Genomic DNA, 16,385 nt, shown 5'->3' on the forward strand with positions numbered 1-16,385 from the left:
AAATGCTGTTTATTATTGTTATTATTATTATTATTATTATTATTATTATTATTATTATTATTATTTCATTTTATCACAGCATGCAAAAGAAAGATCTCATTTTCCTTTGTGCCGGTAACTCCTCGAGTCGGGCTACGTCCCGTAGCCTTAGATCTCAAGGGTCTTTCTCAGGATCCTCGCTGTTCCCAAAAGCGCTGCCTTCTGTAACAGATCTACCCTCACATTTGTCCCTATTTCATCTAGATGTTTCCCCAGTGCTTTGGGAATGGTGCCAAGTGCTCCAACCACCACGGGGACTACTTTTACCTTTACCTGCCAAATCTTACGAAGTTCCCTGGCCAGGTCCTGGTACTTTTCGATCTTTTCCATCTCCTTCGAAGCTACCCTTATATCACCTGGCACAGCTATGTCAATGAGATGACACATCTTCTTCGTCTTATCTAATAGCACAACATCCGGACGCCTATGTTGTATAACATGATCGGTCTGAATGTTAAAGTCCCATAGGATCTTGACCTGGTCGGTCTCTACAACTTTCTCCGGAACATGGTCGTACCATTTTGCAAGCACTTTGACACCATACTTCTTACACAGATCCCAGTGAATCACCTTGGCCAGCTTGTCATGTCTTCCTTTGTACTCCGTCTGGGCCATCTTACTGCATTCGCTAACAATATGAAATACAGTCTCCTCTGCTTTATTGCACATTCTACACATAGGAGAGACGTTTGCTTTCTCTATCCTTGCCTTCATTACATTTGTCCTTAGAGACATGGTCCGATTCAAGTACACCAAGATACCGATAACTCTCCTCCTCACCCAAAGCCCTCAACTGTGCACCATCTGGCAGAGCAATGCCATCGGAATGTACCCTCTTCCCCCTCTTCATGGTCATTGAAGCACATTTCTCCAGACCGAACTGCATCCCAATGTCATCACTGAAAATCCTGACGGTCTGCACCAAAGAGTCGATCTCGGCCTCATTCTTCGCAAACAACTTCAAATCGTCCATAAAAAGCAGATGGTTGATCTTACATCCGTTCTTCTTCATTACATAACCTGCACTCACCTTCCTTAGAATCATCGACAGGGGCATCAGTGCAAGAACAAACAGCAGCGAAGACAGAGAGTCACCTTGGAAAATACCTCTTCTTATGCATACCTTGCCCAGATTATCATCGTTGGCTGTCAGATTTGTTCGCCACGTCTTCATGCTCTCACCTAAAAGACGTTTTACTGCATCAGCCACTCCAACCATATCCAGACATTCCATTATCCATGTGTGCGATACCATGTCATACGCCTTCTTGTAGTCAATCCACGCCATTGCCAAATTAGTCTTTCTGCTCCTGCAGTCCTTCAGTACAGCCTTATCGATGATAAGTTGATCCTTCGTACCTCTGGACCGCTTCTTACAGCCTTTCTGCTCCTCCGGAAACAACTGCTGGTCATCCATATGGCGATATAGGTCTTCTGCAATCATACTGGTCAAGAGTTTATACATCACAGGTAAGCACGTGATTGGTCTATAATTACTGGCAATGTTACCTTTCTTGACATCCTTCATGATCAGCACTGTTTTTGCCTCAATCATCCAAGATGGGACCTTACCCTGTACTAGACAGTCTTGCAATTGTAGGGCCATTCGCTCATGCAAACTACGGAAGTTCTTCAACCAGTACCCATGCACATGGTCCAGACCCGGGGCTTTCCAATTTGGCACCTTCTTTACCTGTCTCTTAACCTTGTCCACGTCAATCTGGAACCCTTCTTGCTGTTGTACCCCTCTCAATTCATCTTTCACATCTGTTAGCCATTCCGCTTGTCGGTTGTGTTTTACTGGTTTGTCCCAAATACCACCCCAGAAAGTTTTTGCCTCTGTTGGTCTCGGGCCCGCTTGCGTGCTGTCAGCCTTCCCATCCAATTCCTTAAACAACTGACGCTGATTGGTGTTAAATAATCTATTCTGGTGAAATTGCCTAACCCTGTCGTCATACCTCTTCACTTTTGCAGCCTTAGCCTTAACCCTTTGCTTAATCTCCTCTATTACAACACTCACACCCTTACGTTTGACGTTGTACTTTGTCATATTTGTATTCCTTAAGTCTGAACTATTCAATAAACCCTTATTCATTTGTTCTATTCTACTGAGATCTCTTCGCAAATCTTTAATTTGACCCTCCAGCCGACGTTTCCACCATGGTGTACCATGGTGCAAAAATAAGACGGTTAGTTTCCGAGAAATTATCCGTACTTACCGACCCAAGGACTTTACTTACCACGGCTGACATTTCTGTCAGCCTTTTCCTTGGGACCCGGCGCAAAGCTGGAATACTCCACCCGTTTGACCCCTTCGCCACTTCCATCACCTCTTGAAGCCTAGCCTTAATCTGCACCTCCTCCTCCGTGAACTCTACGCCCTCCTCATCGTCGATGCCATCATCATCCTGACCATTTCGCAACCCTGGCTGGTTCACCTCATCTTCACTCTGTGAGCTAGCAGCAGCCGCCTCCTCCGGTATTTGGTGGTTAACAATATCTGTTCCATCACTTTCAGCTTGTACTATCCTCCTCATCTCCTCAATTTCCACATTGGTTAACCACTGGTTCCGTTTGATAGTACTTATCTGGTCTGCAAGACGCTGCTCACTAATCTCAAACATTCCTTTATCTTGCCATAGGCTTATCATTCTCCTTCTGTATCCTCTCTTGTCAGGTTCACTCTTAATATAACAGTCCATCGCAATTTTGTTATCGTTCTTACTCCATTTTCTCCTGGTTCCACCACGAATCCCGTTGTGATCAGTTTGTATACGATCTGGTAGCACCTGCTCAGGCATACCAACCAGATCGGGTGAAGGACTTCCTCTCTGGGAGTTTGTCACTCTTTCACCGTTGAATTGATGCTCCATAGCACTCATTATTAACATCACAAAATTGTGAGAAAGTTTATAGTTTCAGGGAGAATTACATACAGCAACGCTGTAGAATATCCAACCCTACGAAGACTATTATTATTATTATTATTATTATTATTATTTATTATTATTATTATTATTATTATTATTATTATTATATTATTATTATTATTATTATTATTATTATTATTATTATTTATTATTATTATTATATTATTATTATATTATTATTATTATTATATTATTATATATTATTATTATTATCTATTATTATTATTATTATTTTTATTATTATTTTTTATTATTATTATTATTATTATTATTATTATTATTATTATTATTATTATTATTATTATTATTATTATTATTATTATTATTATTATTATTATTATTAAATAAATCAATAAATAATTATATAAATAAAAACATAAATAAAAAAATAATTGAACAGATTGTGGAATAGTTATTTGAGATATATGTTGTATGCATGTAAACGTGTGCTCATTGTGTGCTTACGTGTACATGCTACCATTTATGGTTTGCCAATCCAAGATGGTGCCTATTACAGTTAGCTAAACTGTTGTACAAATCTGTAGCCAGATGTGTTTGTTTCCAACACTCTCCATGAACATGATAAAGTGATGTAGATAAACTATTATACACATGCCAATAGTACACGGATACCAGTGTTTCCTGTTGATCAGTTGATGGGAAATAAACTGGAAATCTAGGCCTTCAACATCTGTTTGAAAACTCATGACACAAACACTACTACATGTATGTTGTGTGCATCTGCTTCCTGATGTCAAAGGATCCTGTATGTTGACTTGATTTACTTACTAACAGTTTCACTTCAGGCACACTTTGTGCAATTGATGTGAAACCAACAAGGGTGTCATACATTAAACCGATATCTACATGTAAGACTCCACAGTATGATGTACAGTATAATGATATCCACTCATTTTCATAGTCCTTTTGTATGGAAAAAGGTCTCTTACTTTAAAGCGGTGTATTAGGTCCATTTAATAATTGATATTCTTCGAGAGCGAAATTTGAAATTAAGTAGGCCTATGTTAACTGGTGGATATCAACAACACATGAGTTTTTTTATATTCCAAAAAGGAATTTTTGTCAAACTCAAAGGCAAAATATAATGCTGTTATTGAGTATCATTGCAATTTAGGAAGTTATTGCACAGGAACTTTTTTAGTTTATTCCTGAATTGCATTAGTACATGAAATAAAACATCTTTCGATGTTTTAGGATGAGCTGACCACCACTCCAACATCATGCTCATCAGAATAAGACAACTAACTTCCCTAACCTCCTATCGATTGTACAAGCAGAGAAGCTATCTTTTGTCTAGTTGAAAAATAATTATCAGACTCAAGTCAACATTCCAACATAATTTGTTTTTGTTCAAGATATATGAACAGCAAGGCATTATTCTACTAAAAACACCAGACCACTGGAGTTGTCCGGCTGTCAGTGTATGGTCTGACTGTATACAATGGTATACAATTACTTGCCTCTGGCTTGCAGTTCAGTTTACAGTATCTTCCATACTGCCCATCATGCAAAACTGGACCAAATTGTACATTGGTGCAGGGCATAATGATAATGTGTGGTGAAGAGGTTTTCTATAAACCCAACGAGGCCTGGTTCTTGATAATTTTACCGAGACGAAGTCGTGGTAAATTGTCAAGAACCAGGCCTTGGTGGGTTTACATGTAAACACTAGTTGAAAACAGATTCAACACATATTGATTCCCATTCATAAATACCTTTTCGGTCAAAAAACATCAACACTTTTTGGTCAAAAAGTAAAATAAATGCAAAAATTACAATTGTTCAATGATTTCTTTCAACACAACACCCCTCCAGCTATGAAATGGTAAGGCCCTCGAGTGAACAACTCCTTATAAGGAGATTGCTGTGCGTGTCGCGTGATGTGGCACAACTGTCCCAATTGCTCTCGACCAATAGGAATGAAGAAACTGTTTCGCTCACAACCGGTCATAAACACTGGTCATAATCAAAGGTTTAAACACCCCCACGTGACGCGCTCTCCACCAATAGGAATAGCGAAACTGTCTGAGGTATTTATGAATAGTAAATTAATCACTTGTTTTTGTGTGTGTGTTTATTTCCAGCCCACAGGTTTCATGGAATACCCTCTCCCCTACTGCAGCATCACAGACATCCACCCTTTGACTCGCTGGGAAGCTGGACAGAGTGCTTGCTTGCGGATTGTTCTGCATACTGGCTCCTTACTGCTGCAGGTACATACATCAATTAAATAATTAAGTAGGATTTGAAACTTTGCATGGTGGAAATACGATATACAAAGGTTTGCGGTAACACCATGTAATGACTTGCTCTGAATGAGTTGGGGTCGTTCTGAAAAGAACCGTTGGTTTCAACTCGACATTTCGATCAGTATCCTCTTCTTCTGGATTTCAACTCGACATTTCGATCAGTATGCTCTTATCGTCTTCTTGAGAATTCTTCAGAAGACGATCATAGCAATTTCGATCAGTATGCTCTTATCGTCTTCTGGAGAATTCTTCAGAAGACGATCATAGCAATCTGATCGAAATGTCGAGTTGAAACCAACGGTTCTTTTCAGAATGACCCCAACGCATTAGAGATAGTCATTACATGGTGTTACCGCAAACCTTTCTATAACTAAATATTTGTAAAGCGCCTTCACATCAAGATCAAAGGGCTGAAAAGAGCAAAACCAATGGAACTATAACTACAACAAACTAGAGATTTTTTAACAATGTCAAAGAGTTACAATTTCTGATGTGCACTGTTTTGTCTAATCTTATTAAGACAGCATAAAACAGCATTAAACAGCATAATCAAGTATTTAACTATGCTCACTGTGTAAAGAGTTAAAACAATGACATTTCCGACATATTTTGTTCAAAGATTATGAAAGTTACATAGAGTCAATAACAATATCAAAAGAAAAAGCAAATTGCCATCTTTAAATTAGATCCGGTTATTTTTATGAATGAACTGAATGACACTGTCTAAAACTAATATCAATCCGCCGTACGCACGACCACAAACGACAGCGCCCTCTCTCGGCAAAGAAAATGAGAAAAAAGCGCCCTCTAGTGGCGGGAAAAATACTTGAATATCCGGTTAATTTTGTATAGTTGACCGAATACCAAATTTCACTACTCGCCCAGCACTGGATGCAATTTACATTGGCTTATTTCAGTTGTAGCAATTAAAGTAAGCCACAGTGTGTTGGGGCAGACCCTATTTTCTCGACTTCGACAGCTAATCTAGATGGAAATAATGATAACTATCTTCTGTGGATTTTTTTTTTTAAAGTGCCCTTTGGTCGATTACATGTAGCTTTGAGTTTAGAACTGTCCATAAATATCCAGTCGTTTGTAGTATGCATGAACATCAAGCAGAAGATGTGAAGTCAGTCAGTGCGCACGGGTCAGGACACATTTAAAAAAATCCAATTCGGGAGTATTAAATACTGTAACAGACAAAAACTTTCATAAAACGGAGCAATAATGTTTTATTGTACCTACAAAAATTATTTCATAATTTTATGTATCCAAAAATAAGAAATATGAGACAAAAAACGTTACCCTCTTTGTGCAGAAATAAGGGTCTTCAAAAACGCAATTTTTTTAATATTTAACCAAATTGTGCAGAAGAATTTTATAGATGGACTGTTAGGTAAACTATTGATGTAGTCTTTCGCTGTATTCGTTATTTCCAAGGTCACTCGAAACAGTCAAGTTCACCAAAAGAATCCGTCTTCGTCAGCGTGACCGTTCAGAGTCGAGAAGTCCGCCATGTCTAGCTTGTAAAATGAGAGCCCACACGTGATTGGTCAAAACATGGACCATGCTCAATGTCCTATATAACCAGTGTAACCAATCAGCTGCTGTGTAAGGAAACGCTAGTCATTTGCCTAGCGTTTCCGTACATAGCAGTCATGTCTAGTTCCCTACTTCAAACGTTACACTGATTAATGCGGTGTTGGGTAAACATTGAGGTGCCAGGCTTTTCAAAGGGTTGCGCATTTGTCTAAAAGGGATTCGTTTAAAGTAGGTCTGCTGTACAATGGCTAAGCCCATGAAAATTATTTTTTTGAAGCTTTTAATATGCCATTCCTCCGAAAATAGTAGTAGATATTCGCCCTGGTTTATACCTTGATGAAAGAAACACTATTGCATTTCAAGGGACCACCATTACTTGCCCATTTTCATGCTTTTATTCTATGAGGATGGGTCAATTGTTAACAACATATTTTTATTAAAAACACTGCAACATTCTTTTCTTATTTCATGGATTAATTTATTTATTTGATTCTTTCAGCTGCACGAATTTCTCATGCAATTATCCACATTTTCCTTTACAGAGTCTTAATTATTTAAATAATTGTTTAATGCTAGGTCAGCTCCGAGAAAAATAACAAAAAAGTACTATTGGCAAAGATCTTTTTGTTGAAAAGCTTACTGGTGGTTAAGTTCACATTTGAACTATTTTTTTCTGTCTCTGAAATGAATGTTATTGTTAATATCAAGAACGACATGAATGACAACGTATCATCGGCATCTGAGCAAAAAGTACCTAACATTGTTACAAAAAAATTACCTGAAAGGTCCTATCTAGATTGTATTTTTTTTCTAGTAAAGCCAGGTTCACACCTCCTGCGAATGTGAATGCGATACGAATGTTGATATCAAAAGTTCACAAATAATTTGCAGAGGTTGAATTGTATGATATTGCATTGTGCGAATATCGCAGCGAAAACAGAGTTGTGATGTAAAATTCAAGTAAAATCCGTATCGAATTCACATTCGCAGGAAGTATGAACCAGGCTTGAGGCTTTAAATTTTAAATTAAAAAAATATTCAGAAAGATAAATTCACAAGCATGCAAAAGTTTCAACTCAATTCGGGGTCTGTTAGCTTGAGAAAAAAACAGCAAAACCTTTCATTTAGTACGAGGTACTTAAGTATCTTGTAAGAAGGTACGAAACGTCCAGGGTACGAAGTGTCCTGACACCTTTCATCTCGGAAGACTGTTTTTTGACCCATCCATGCCTAGCGGTACCAACTACATCTCTGAGCATGGCATTCCCGAACAGGCATAATAACAACACCCCGTAGAAATCTGGCGGGGTTACAACATCAGGAAAAAACCAGTCAATGTTCAACTTCACGTTCTCCGACAAGTACTTTGTGATGGAATTATCCAAAAGCTAGAAACAACGGTAGGTCATCAAGGGTAGGCCTGAGGTTCGGAGGGAAAAAAAGTAACATAATATTTTAATTTTACATTGTTTAGATCCCATCATATAGTTATTAAAAAAAAAATGTTTGACAGAAATAACCAGGCTAATTCTCATTGTACACGGACCTAAACTGGGGGCGCTGTACTCTGTAGCACGTTAAAATAATAAGACAACAACTAACATGACTAAAGAAACAAATATATTAATGCAATAAAACAAAGTGCAAGTTGAAGACAAAAACTTGTGTATTGTAAATATCATGTCCAAAATAGCCTAGTACTGTCACTGTGTAGTATGAGCATGGAGGGTCTATTTCTACCTCCATGGTATAACTATAATTATAACAATGTTTAAACCAGGTCCCTACTACTTTCTGATATTTAAAAAAATGTTTTATAAATACATGCCACGACGACGACGACGAAAGACAAAACAACTAAACAGCAGCCCCAGAAAATCGTGTTTATTGTGACGTCACGCAACAATGAGTGCCGCAACAACGGAGAAATTTTTGATTTTTCTTGAAATTACGAGGCCGAAAACACGACAACGGTTGAACGTGCAGAAGTGAATGTACCATCAATAGGACCGGAAACCCTTCGTCTACCATAATATCGACCTCATTTGTCTCCATTATGCTCGAAACAGTCAAGTTCACCAAAAATGTGAGGCTACTCTTCGAAAAGTGTGAAAGCTTAAGTACACTTCAGTTGAAAATATAAATGTCTTAGAGGGGTTAAATTCGGTAAAAATTGGGTTCTAAATCTTTGTTAGATTGTCGAGAAGGCTACTTACCCCACCATGTTGGTCTAACTCCGACGGAAATGTACTTCCCATCGGTTTCAAGGAGCAGTGTCAGAACGCTCGCATTTTCACGCGAAATCTCGAAGGGGTCCGAGGCCAGCTCTCGCTGCAAATGAAATCGAACTCTACGCTTCATTATCGAGCACGGTGCGCACGGACTGAAGTAGGTTGCTTTGGACACGGTTTACAAAGCTTTGCATATTGTAAAGACATCATGACCATCAATATCCGGATGTAATTCCCATTAAGGGTGAATGTAGATTCACTGACACACTTTCTAGGGCTGCATCTTGATAAAGGGATGCTGTGTTGAATACATACATGTACATGAAATCAGGAATGACATTTAGCCAGAATTTGGAATGAGGAGTCTCTATTTACACTCAATTAAAACACAGGAGGCTAAAGTTGTTCCTTTAACTTTACATGTGTCAATTAATTACTTGCTGCCTATTTTGTCATTAAATAGATGTTAGTTTTGCATCATGGACAAAGAAAATGGTTTGTTATTACCCAGCTAACCGCTGATTTCACAATGACTAGAAAAAATATTGTCGTTTAGTTACTGAATCACAATTTCTTGATTTGTGCAATTCATACATGTAATCATAGACTTAACCCAATGTTTGTATGAGAGAGATTGGCTGTTGCCAGCTTGGTGTTTATATCCCCTTGTGGGAGTTTGTCGAGTTCCCTTGATGGGAGATCATCTAAACAAACAAACAAACAAACAAACTGATGTTGCACTGTATACTCGGTACTTTCCTGGGTTCCGTGAATAAATATTGTTTTTGTCATGTTTGTTAAAAAGACACCGATATTAGTAATAATTAGATAACAATATACATCAAATTTCAGATTTTACCTCTGATAAACATTCATGCAAACTAATTATATCAGTTTTTATATCATTTGGTTTCCAAGTTTTGTGAAAAATGAGACCAAACTCAAAAAGGTTAACCCATGATTGGAGCCATACATCTTGTTTACAACAGATACATTTATGTAATACTGGTCATTTAAAAAAAAATCTTTTCTAACAACTTTACGTGCCTAGAACTTATATTTATTTTCTCTGTACTCTTTTACAGGGAGCCAACTTGTACATTCGTGACCAGTGGCTTCATTCCATGCAATGGAAGCGCGCAATCCACAGGTTCAAGAAACTGCTGTGCAATACTACAAGACCCGATGTCTTCATGAAAGAAGTCAAGGTACCATACTACTGTCAACTCTGTGTCTTTTTTTTCCTAACTTAGGGTCGGGCTCTGGTTATTTTTTTCCTTTCAGTTTTGAAACTGATAGTCGATGAACTTTCGGTTTGAAACTAATTATTTTGCCTTTTATTGATTACTATAACCCTTCATGTATATTGTACAAATCAACGAACATGCTCTTTTGCCACCACAAACCAGCGCATGAGCAATAGTGGCCCCAAGTTGACCCACAATCCAAACAGCATTCTGGGCTTGGCTTGAGACACAGCAGGTTGTTTTTCAAAGTGCCCATTTTTTCATGAGACAGGAAACTGAACCCACAAAAATAATAGTTATCATCATGAAAGTGTGGTTTCACTTCACCAGTTATTGTGTAGTGATGACCCATTTTACCCAAAGGGGAGATTAATGTGTAGAGACTGATTGAGAAATGTCAAAGGTCAAATTAGTGAATAATTGTTGGAACCATAATAAATGGGCAGCTACATTTTATAATTTCAGAAAGCTTGTACAGCGTCTCCTTGAACAGTGTACACTAGTTTAATTGTTCTGTGGTGATGGCTTTCATCCTTTCTCTATGCATTTATCCTATCGTCAATATGTAATCTTAAAAGTGATGTGTTCAGGACCCAATTTCATGGCTCCAGCGCTTACGGAAGCAGGGAATTCTGTGCTTACGGAAGCAGGGAATTCTGTGCTTACGGAAGCAGGGAATTCTGTGCTTACAGCAAGCGTATTTCACAGGTTAGCTGCGAATTTTGCCTTCTGCACATGCGTACTCCGCGTTACTAGGCATTCTACGCTTACAAGGCTAGCGCAGAAACTCAGCGCTTGCACGTAAGCGGGGAATCGTGATGTAAGCGTAGAATTCGACGGTAAGCTGAGGCATGAAATTGGGCCCTGATGTGTTCATCATATACTATAGGATGGGAATGATTTAACTTTAACAAAATATATACAATTTGTTTTCTCTCTTAAATACATTTTATTGAAGAAACACAAGAGTATGAGTGAAATAATAAAAGCAAATATTTTTCATATAAAGAAGGTAATAGATCACTTTTCCTTAGCATACTTACGGGAGCCTAAAACTAAAGTGGGTCACCAAGTGAACCTTAGATATGTGACGGGGGTGGTAGTGTCACTTGATGTCATCATGGAGGTAGTTTCTACTCCATGATGTCATGGTGATAGATGCAAGTAAGCCTTAATCCTATGCTAATATGAGGAGAGGATGTAGGTCTGTGTGATGCAGACCTTCGTTTATAGAAATACAAGTAGATCTTTTAATCGCTCTCCTGAGAATACTCAGGAGCTCAATAGCTCAATTTGAGCTCCTAAAATCACTCTTCTTAAATTGTCCAGGAGTTCAATTTGTTTGACTAGCAATATTATACAATATGTACTCGGATTATGATTACTAAAATAGTCGGGTCGGACGTGAAACATGTTGTTTGAACTATAAAACAGTACACAAATAAAATTTACAGACAAAACACAAATAAAACAACCCTGGTCCCACTCCCCCTATTTTAAGGTTTTTATATTTAATGTTTCCTTTTTTCTAAAATGTTTTCACATTTCTTACAAGAAAAGATGTCGTTGATCCATTGTTGATCTAGTACACGTCTAGTGACACGTCGAGTCTTGTCTCAATGTGTTTATTGCTTGTTCGCATAGATTTTACCAATAGAGGGCGTTGAATCTCACGCTATTGCATTATTCCAAAACGACCTCTAGCGTTCAATAATTCTTTTATTTTATTGTCGCACGCAAAGTAACAACGACTACAGGCAAGAAATCTGCTTTTGTTACATGAAATTTACAGACCTCGGAACGGTTGCTTTTTGGGGCTTATTTTCTGTGATGAAGGAGCGCTGTCGACAGACCCAGAAGTGTGGTAGGAGCGCGGATGTAAGGACAATAATCTCACTCTGTTCCTCATCTTTGTAGGTTGGGTCATAATACATGTGCATGTTGTACATTGGGTTTTGTCACCATAATCTATCAAGACAGACACAATAAAAGCCACCTGTGAAAGTTTGCCCTTGGCAAAATGAAAATGACCTTGCCCTCCAAAAGTTTGGCGCATGTATTTAAACATCCTTAAATAATCGCATTACGTGAACTGTCACATTAGCTAGTAATAAATTAATCAATATGTAATGACTGTAGTGCAAGGACGCTATTAAGGCATCTTGGAAGTGCCGTGGCCGAGCGGTTAAGATCACCGAATTCAAAATCTGGTGTTTCTGATCAGCAGAGTGTGGGTTCGAATCCGAAGCTGTGACACTTGTGTCCTTAAGCAAGACACTTAACCATTGCTGACGTAAAGCCGTTGGTCCCATGTGTTGCGTAACGCATGTAAAAGAACCCAGTGCACTTATCGAAAAGAGAAGGCGTTCGCCCCGGTGTTCCTGGCTGTGGCTGCTGTATGCACGGTAGCACCTTGTAAACCCTTATAAGGTGCTAACTAATTGGGTCTTTTTCTGAAAGTTTGTATACATGTATACTCAGCGCCTTGAGTACCTTGTTTGGTAGATACGTGTACGTGCTCTATAAGACTTCGTTATTATTATTATTATCTTCTTTTTTATATGGACCATTTGTAAGGACCCTGATAGTGAAAGCTAATTTGTTTATTATACTTTATAGTTAACTATAGAGGTAACTGCCATGATATCATAAACAGTCAATGCCTTTCAACTAAATCGAGGTAGAAGATTTCCAGGATCAAACTGAGCATTGATGACTGACCTCAACAACCACTTAGATATTTAAATGATCAAATTTACATATTTGCAGGAGTATTTATCTTTTGATTGCGCAGGTACTGCAGTGGGGGATGCTGACAACTACTTTAACAGCAAAAGATAATCAAAATCCAACAATTGAAAAAAAACTTGGGATCGACATCAACAATAAGAAACAGGTCAATTAACCAATTTTAAAACAGTTCGAAATACATTCGAAAAAGATATGATGAAAACTTGTTTAAACAAGGATTATTTTGTAACAATGACCGTTTTGATGGCTGGTCAACAATTAGAGTAGTCTGTGTTTCAAATTTCCAGCGACCCCCATTGCAGTCCTCTTGCAATTTTGCCTCCTAAATGATTTCACGGTACGCGCAATTCGTAATTTTTTTGTTCTGCACAACGTTATACTTGTGCAAAAAAAAATCCATCAAGTATGTGACGTCAGCCATTTTGGTACACTTTAATATGTACATGTATACAACCTTTTTAAATATCTGACTAGGTCAAAAAGATTATTTTGAAAAGTGACATTTGAGGTTGTTAAATATCAAGAAGATGCCTTAACTGTAAGCTGTCATTGTGTGAATTATTTGGTACTTCTTTGTAAGTAATTGAACTCCCAGATGACATAAATCTTTGACCGAAGAAATAAACAAACCTAAAACAATGAACAGGAAGATAATCAATGTGAAGGAAGTAGTAACTTCTCGAGTGTCATGACGCTTATGTGCAGGATTCCAAATCTGTTTAAAGGCATAGGACACTTTGGGTAATTGTCAAAGAACAGTATTCTCACTTGGTGAATCCCAACTGTATGCAGACAAATAGCAAATCGGTAAAAATTTGGGTTAAATTGGTCATTGAAGTTGCAAGAGTTAATGAAAGAAAGACACCCTTGTTGCACAAATTGTGTGGTTTGAGATACAAACATGTTCATGTAACAAAAGGCTTATTAGGCCTGAAGTCTTTTTAATTTGAGTGAAAATTTACTTTTTCTCAAAAACTACAATACTTCAGAGGGAGCCGTTTCTCGCAATATTTGATACTTTCAACAGTTCTCCAGGGCTGGTTACCAAGTAAGTTGTTATGCTAACAGTTAGTTTGAATATTCCCAAATAGTGTCCACAGTGCCTAACCATTCTAACTCCATGGTTTAAGTGTTTTAACCATGGTTTAAAGGCATTGGACACTATTGGTAATTGTCAAAGGCTAGCCTTCACAGTTGGTGTATCTCAACATATATGCGTAAAATAACTAACCTGTGGAAGTTTCAGCTCAATCGGTCATTGAAGTTGCGAGATAATAATAAATGAAACATAAAACACCCTTGTCACACAAAGTTGTGTGCGTTTAGATGGTTGATTTTGAGACCTCAAGTTCTAAATCTGAGGTCTCGAAATCAAATTTGTGGAAAATTACTTCTTTCTCATAAACTATGGCACTTCAGAGGGAGCCGTTCTCACAATGTTTTATACCATCAACCTCTCCCCAATACTCGTCACCAAGAAAGGTTTTATGCTAATAATTATTTTGAGTAATTACCAATAGTTTCCATTGCCTTTAATGCAAGTGTAATGGTTGCTTCATGGTTGCTTGAACCTGAACAAGCAGTCCAAATGAATTATGTCTGGCACAATCTGATACCCAGGGTCTGTGATAGTGTGAAACTTGTTGACTAAATTAAAACGTAACCAAAGTCACATTAGCCCCTATGGGAACATCTCACACTTCACTTCTAATCACTCTCCGCCCCTCCTGTGTCTGCTACAGAAATCAAAAATCGTTCCCTCTTTTTGTCTCCGTTCTTGGCTGACAGCTGTTCCACTTAGGTTCTCCCTGTAGCTGTTTGGAATGGACTTAAAGGGACACGTTGCCTTGGATCGGGCGAGTTGGTCTTTGAAAAGTGTTGTAATGGTTAGCCATTAATTGCATTGGTTAGAATAAAATTTTAAAAGTAGAATATAAATCCACACAAACATGCCTCGAAATTGCATGGCTTTCCTTTTACTTTGAGAACTAACGTGGTCGGCCATTTTTTGGAGTAAAAATGTTGACTCCATGAAATGGCCCACCGTGTTAGTTCACGACGTAAAAGAAAAACCAACTCGCCCGATCCAAGGCAACGTGTCCCTTTAACCACTAGCTTGCACATGTGCTCCATTTTTTCTGAAATTCCATCAATTCCTAAGAGCCAGTGTGTTTTGGTTTGCACTGGGTGTTTCTGGCTGTACATGACTCACCGAGTGGCGTTATAATACATGTACCTGCACAGTTGACTGTGATCCTCAAGAGGATTCTCTGCAGGTTGTCTCTAATTTAGATATAAATTGGATTTTGACTGAAAAGTTCACAGGAATGGCACATTGCTGTATATTGGGAAGATTCTTATAAATGCATTAATATTACAATAATACATATTCATTCCATTGAAAGGAGTGCGCAAACTTTGGGGAAACTATTTAATCAACCTGTGCAATTAATCATAACAAGGGGCAATTTAAAGGGAAGGTTCACTTTGGTAATTACTCAAAACAAATGTTAACTTGACTCGGAAACAACCATAGGGGAGCTTATGATAGTATAAAACATTGTGGGAAACAAATCCCTCGGAAGTATTGTAGTTTTTGAGAACAGGGTAATTTCTCACTCAAATATTAAAAACTTTAAGCCAGAAGTCTTTATATTCCTGCTGTATCTGAAAACGCTCAAATTCGTCCAACAAAGTTGTTTTTTCTTTCATCATTTTTGCGCAACTTTGATGACCAATTGAGCTTAAATTTTTACAAGCTTTTTATTTTATGCTTATGTTGGGATACACCAAGTGAGAACACCCGGTCTTTGACAGTTACCAAACATGTTCAATGCCTTTAAACGGGGTCTTTTTTTATATCTTATGGAATTAAATTACATCGCTAATTAAAATATTTTATAATTAACATATATTTTAACTGTTTAGAAATATAAAAACTGAAATTGTGTTTGAAGAATAGGTCTTTTAGTATTTGTTTAATATTTTCAAGATTTTTTATAAACAGAAGATAAAAAGAAGTTTTGGTTTCATAAAAAGTACACTCTTCGCTTGACTTGCTTTGTCGTTTTCTATACACACAAGACATGCATAGTCTACGTGTAATGTAAGGGTGCGTTCGTTTAGCTTCCCTGGGTCGACCCCGGTCTGCCCTGGTACGTTAAACTTCAATTAAACCGCGTTCCCACTGGATTCACAATTGCGAGATCAGAATCCCACAACAAGATTGGTTGCAGTTGTTGTTTTATGCGTGTAGGGATACACCAAGTGAGAATACTGGTCTTTGACAAATATTAAAGTTGTCCAGTGCCTTTAATGTTTGGCCTTGGTCTTGATGAGGGTTGGGGTGCAGAGAGTAGTGAATGTTTTCTTATT

At 37.9% G+C, this 16,385-nt stretch overlaps 1 protein-coding gene across 1 annotated transcript in view; it reads left to right on the forward strand.

Annotated features, from left to right (window-relative positions):
- The window catches only part of LOC117288852 (C-Maf-inducing protein-like), a 92,496-nt gene that overhangs the window by 10,183 nt on the left and 65,928 nt on the right, over positions 1-16,385 (forward strand). Inside the window, exons 2-3 of the mRNA XM_033769704.1 lie at positions 5,075-5,203; positions 10,098-10,220. Of these exons, the coding sequence (XP_033625595.1) occupies positions 5,075-5,203; positions 10,098-10,220 (252 nt within the window). The remainder of the gene's footprint in view (positions 1-5,074; positions 5,204-10,097; positions 10,221-16,385) is intronic.

Source organism: Asterias rubens, chromosome 4 (assembly GCF_902459465.1).
Source record: "Asterias rubens chromosome 4, eAstRub1.3, whole genome shotgun sequence".
Classification (NCBI taxonomy): Eukaryota; Metazoa; Echinodermata; class Asteroidea; order Forcipulatida; family Asteriidae; genus Asterias; species Asterias rubens.